This window comes from Procambarus clarkii, chromosome 82 (genome assembly GCF_040958095.1).
Source record: "Procambarus clarkii isolate CNS0578487 chromosome 82, FALCON_Pclarkii_2.0, whole genome shotgun sequence".
NCBI lineage: Eukaryota > Metazoa > Arthropoda > Malacostraca > Decapoda > Cambaridae > Procambarus > Procambarus clarkii.
This window is the reverse complement of record NC_091231.1, coordinates 3306228-3309717: the sequence shown is the minus strand read 5'-3', so window position 1 is coordinate 3309717 and position 3490 is coordinate 3306228. Positions and strand designations below refer to the sequence as shown.

Here is a 3490-nt window from a genome sequence, read left to right as displayed (position 1 = left end):
GATTATACTTTTTTGGGAGAGGAAGGGATGGGATGGGAAGTATTAAGGGAAAGTGACAGATTATTATTGAATATGAGAGAAAATGGTGAGAGCGATGATTGTAGCGCCAATCTTGCCCGTCCACTTTGGCTGGACGGTAGAGCGACGGTCTCGCTTCATGCACGTCGGAGTTCAATCCCCGACCGTCGAAGGGGTTGGAAACCATTCCTTCCTCCCCTGCCCCATCCCAAATCCTTATCCAGACCCCTTCCAAGTTCTATATAGTCGTAATGACTTGCCGCTTTTCCCTGATAGTTCCATTCTTCACTTAAGAACCTGAGGAGGAAGTTGAAAAATTAACTCTCCAAAGTTCGTTTTTTTAGATTTATTCTCGCCTGACGCTAAGAGACGCGTTTTCTTGACCCTTTGCAACATTTCCAAAGGCAGAGTAGAAGTGAACACACTGAAGGTGGTGCAACCGTCTGTCTGAAGTGTCCTTCCTTCCTATTTTCTTACGGTGACTGGATCAGTGTGCTAGATGCTCCGTCTTGGTCTTCAAGATGGCGGAATGCAACTATTAGCTGGCTGTTGCCAGTTGGTGTAGGTTGTTTGTTGTGTAGTGCTTCGGCAATGCCTAATTACCGTTGGCTCGATTATTTCAGTGTTGTTTGTCAGGATGTCTCTGATGATAACCTGGATGTGTGTAGAGATGATTTGTTCTTTGACGGAGCCTTGTTGTTTGTGCATTGTCAGGCGCCTTGAAGGAGATGATGTTGTCTTGGTAAATATTAAGATCGTTGGGGCTAATAGGTCCCCACGTGGGCAAGTAGAGGCATAGACGACAATCGTCTCGCTCGTGGCTCCTTCCTTAGGTGTTCGGAAAGTTCTTCAAGAGCAAGTTGGCGCTCTTCTCGCTCTTCTCTGTATCTTTTTCTGACCGCAGTCGCCCGTTCACGGGACAGTATCAAGCTTGTGAGTCAGGATTTGCCATCTCTGCAACCATGCCGGTGTTGTGTTATGAGATCTCTTCTCTCCTGGTGTTTCTCTGGCTTCTTTCTTGTGATCTTTTTTCCGTCACCTTGCGTGATATGCAAGAGTCACAGGTCTGTAGTTTAATGCCTCCTGTCTATTTTCCCCTTTTTTGTATATTGGCACAACATTGGCTGTCTTTCAACTCTGTGGCAGCTCTCTTGAATGAGAGTGGACTCCTGTATATGGGTGGGACTCCTGTATGTGGGTGGGACTCCTCTATATAGGTGGGACTCCTCTATATGGGTGGGACTCCTCTGTATGGGTGGGACTCCTCTATATGGGTGGGACTCCTCTGTATGGGTGGGACTCCTCTATATGGGTAGGACTCCTCTGTATGGGTGGGACTCCTCTATATGGGTAGGACTCCCACAGGAAAGGTCCCCCAAGCCATTAAGTAGACTCACACAGGGTTAGGTGAATACCAGGTTTTATATAGACCTTACTATTGGTTTACAGCACTGTATACTGTAAGCATGGATTGCATGTATAGACCTTCCTGCTAGTTTACAAAAGTTTACATGCTTGTGTACATACTACAAGCATGGATTGTAAAGTGTCTGAAAATCCGTCTAACATTAGTTTATTTCTTAGAAGCGTGGTATACCTGAGAGTGTAAGGGGGATGTCATTAACGCTCCTTGGGGCTGCAGGTGTGTCATGAACGGTCCCTGGGGCTGCAGGTGTGTCATGAACGGTCCCCGGGGCTGCAGGTGTGTCATGAACGGTCCCTGGGGATGCAGGTGTGTCATGAACGGTCCCTGGGGCTGCAGATGTGTCATCAACGGTCCCTGGGGCTGCAGGTGTGTCATCAACGGTCCTTGGGGCTGCAGATGTGTCATCAACGGTCCCTGGGGCTGCAGGTGTGTCATCAACGGCCCCTGGGGCTGCAGGTGTGTCATCAACGGTCCCTGGGGCTGCAGGTGTGTCATCAACGGTGCCTGGGGCTGCAGGTGTGTCATGAACGGTCCCTGGGGCTCCAGATGTGTCATCAACGGTCCCTGGGGCTGCAGGTGTGTCATCAACGGTCCCTGGGGCTGCAGGTGTGTCATCAACGGTGCCTGGGGCTGCAGATGTGTCATCAACGGTCCCTGGGGCTGCAGGTGTGTCATCAACGGCCCCTGGGGCTGCAGGTGTGTCATCAACGGTCCCTGGGGCTGCAGGTGTGTCATCAACGGTCCCTGGGGCTGCAGGTGTGTCATCAACGGTGTCTGGGGCTGCAGGTGTGTCATCAACGCTCCCTGGGGCTGCAGGTGTGTCATCAACGGTGCCTGGGGCTGCAGGTGTGTCATCAACGGTCCCCGGGGCTGCAGGTGTGTCATCAACGGTGCCTGGGGCTGCAGGTGTGTCATCAACGGTGCCTTGGGCTGCAGGTGTGTCATCAACGGTCCCTGGGGCTGCAGGTGTGTCATCAACGGTGCCTGGGGCGGCAGGTGTGTCATCAACGGTCCCTGGGGCTGCAGGTGTGTCATCAACGGTCCCTGGGACTGCAGGTGTGTCATCAACGGTCCCTGGGACTGCAGGTGTGTCATCAACGGTCCCTGGGACTGCAGGTGTGTCATCAACGGTGACTGGGGCTGCAGGTGTGTCATCAACGGTCCCTGGGGCTGCAGGTGTGTCATCAACGGTGCCTGGGGCTGCAGGTGTGTCATCAACGGTCCCTGGGGCTGCAGGTGTGTCATTAACGGTCCCTGAGGCTGCAGGTGTGTCATCAACGGTCCCTGGGGCTGCAGGTGTGTCATTAACGGTGCCTGGGGCTGCAGGTGTGTGGCATGATTGACAGGGGTGAGGGGGGTGTTCATCAATGTTCCGTGCCTCGCCGGAAGCTCCCCAGCTGTCGTGTGTGTGTGACACACAGGAAGGAGCAGACTCTCCGCGCATACCATATGATCTACCATGCCACTACTCTGATAGGTCACTACTTACCTCCTACCATATTACCGTCTACTATAGTGCTACTCTGATAGGTCACTACTTGCCTCCTACCATATTACCGTCTACTATAGTGCTACTCTGATAGGTCACTACTTGCCTCCTACCATATTACTTTCTACTATAGTGCTACTCTGATAGGTCACTACTTGCCTCCTACCATACTACCGTCTACTATAGTGCTACTCTGATAGGTCACTACTTGCCTCCTACCATATTACCGTCTACTATAGTGCTACTCTGATAGGTCACTACTTGCCTCCTACCATATTACCGTCTACTATAGTGCTACTCTGATAGGTCACTACTTGCCTCCTACCATATTACTTTCTACTATAGTGCTACTCTGATAGGTCACTACTTGCCTCCTACCATACTACCGTCTACTATAGTGCTACTCTGATAGGTCACTACTTGCCTCCTACCATACTACCGTCTACTATGGTGCTACTCTGATAGGTCACTACTTACCTCCTACCATACTACCGTCTACTATGGTGCTACTCTGATAGGTCACTACTTACCTCCTACCATACTACCGTCTACTATGG

At 51.4% G+C, this 3490-nt stretch overlaps 1 protein-coding gene across 1 annotated transcript; it reads right to left on the bottom strand.

Moving 5' to 3' along the window:
* Window positions 1–1598: 1598 nt before the first annotated feature.
* Window positions 1599–2943, bottom strand: LOC123764230 (uncharacterized). The gene is made up of 2 exons (XM_069316149.1): window positions 2934–2943; window positions 1599–2764 (listed from the first exon to the last, which is right to left on the bottom strand). The coding sequence occupies exons 1-2, from the start codon at window positions 2941–2943 to the stop codon at window positions 1599–1601; spliced, it is 1176 nt and encodes a 391-aa protein (XP_069172250.1).
* Window positions 2944–3490: the final 547 nt, after the last annotated feature.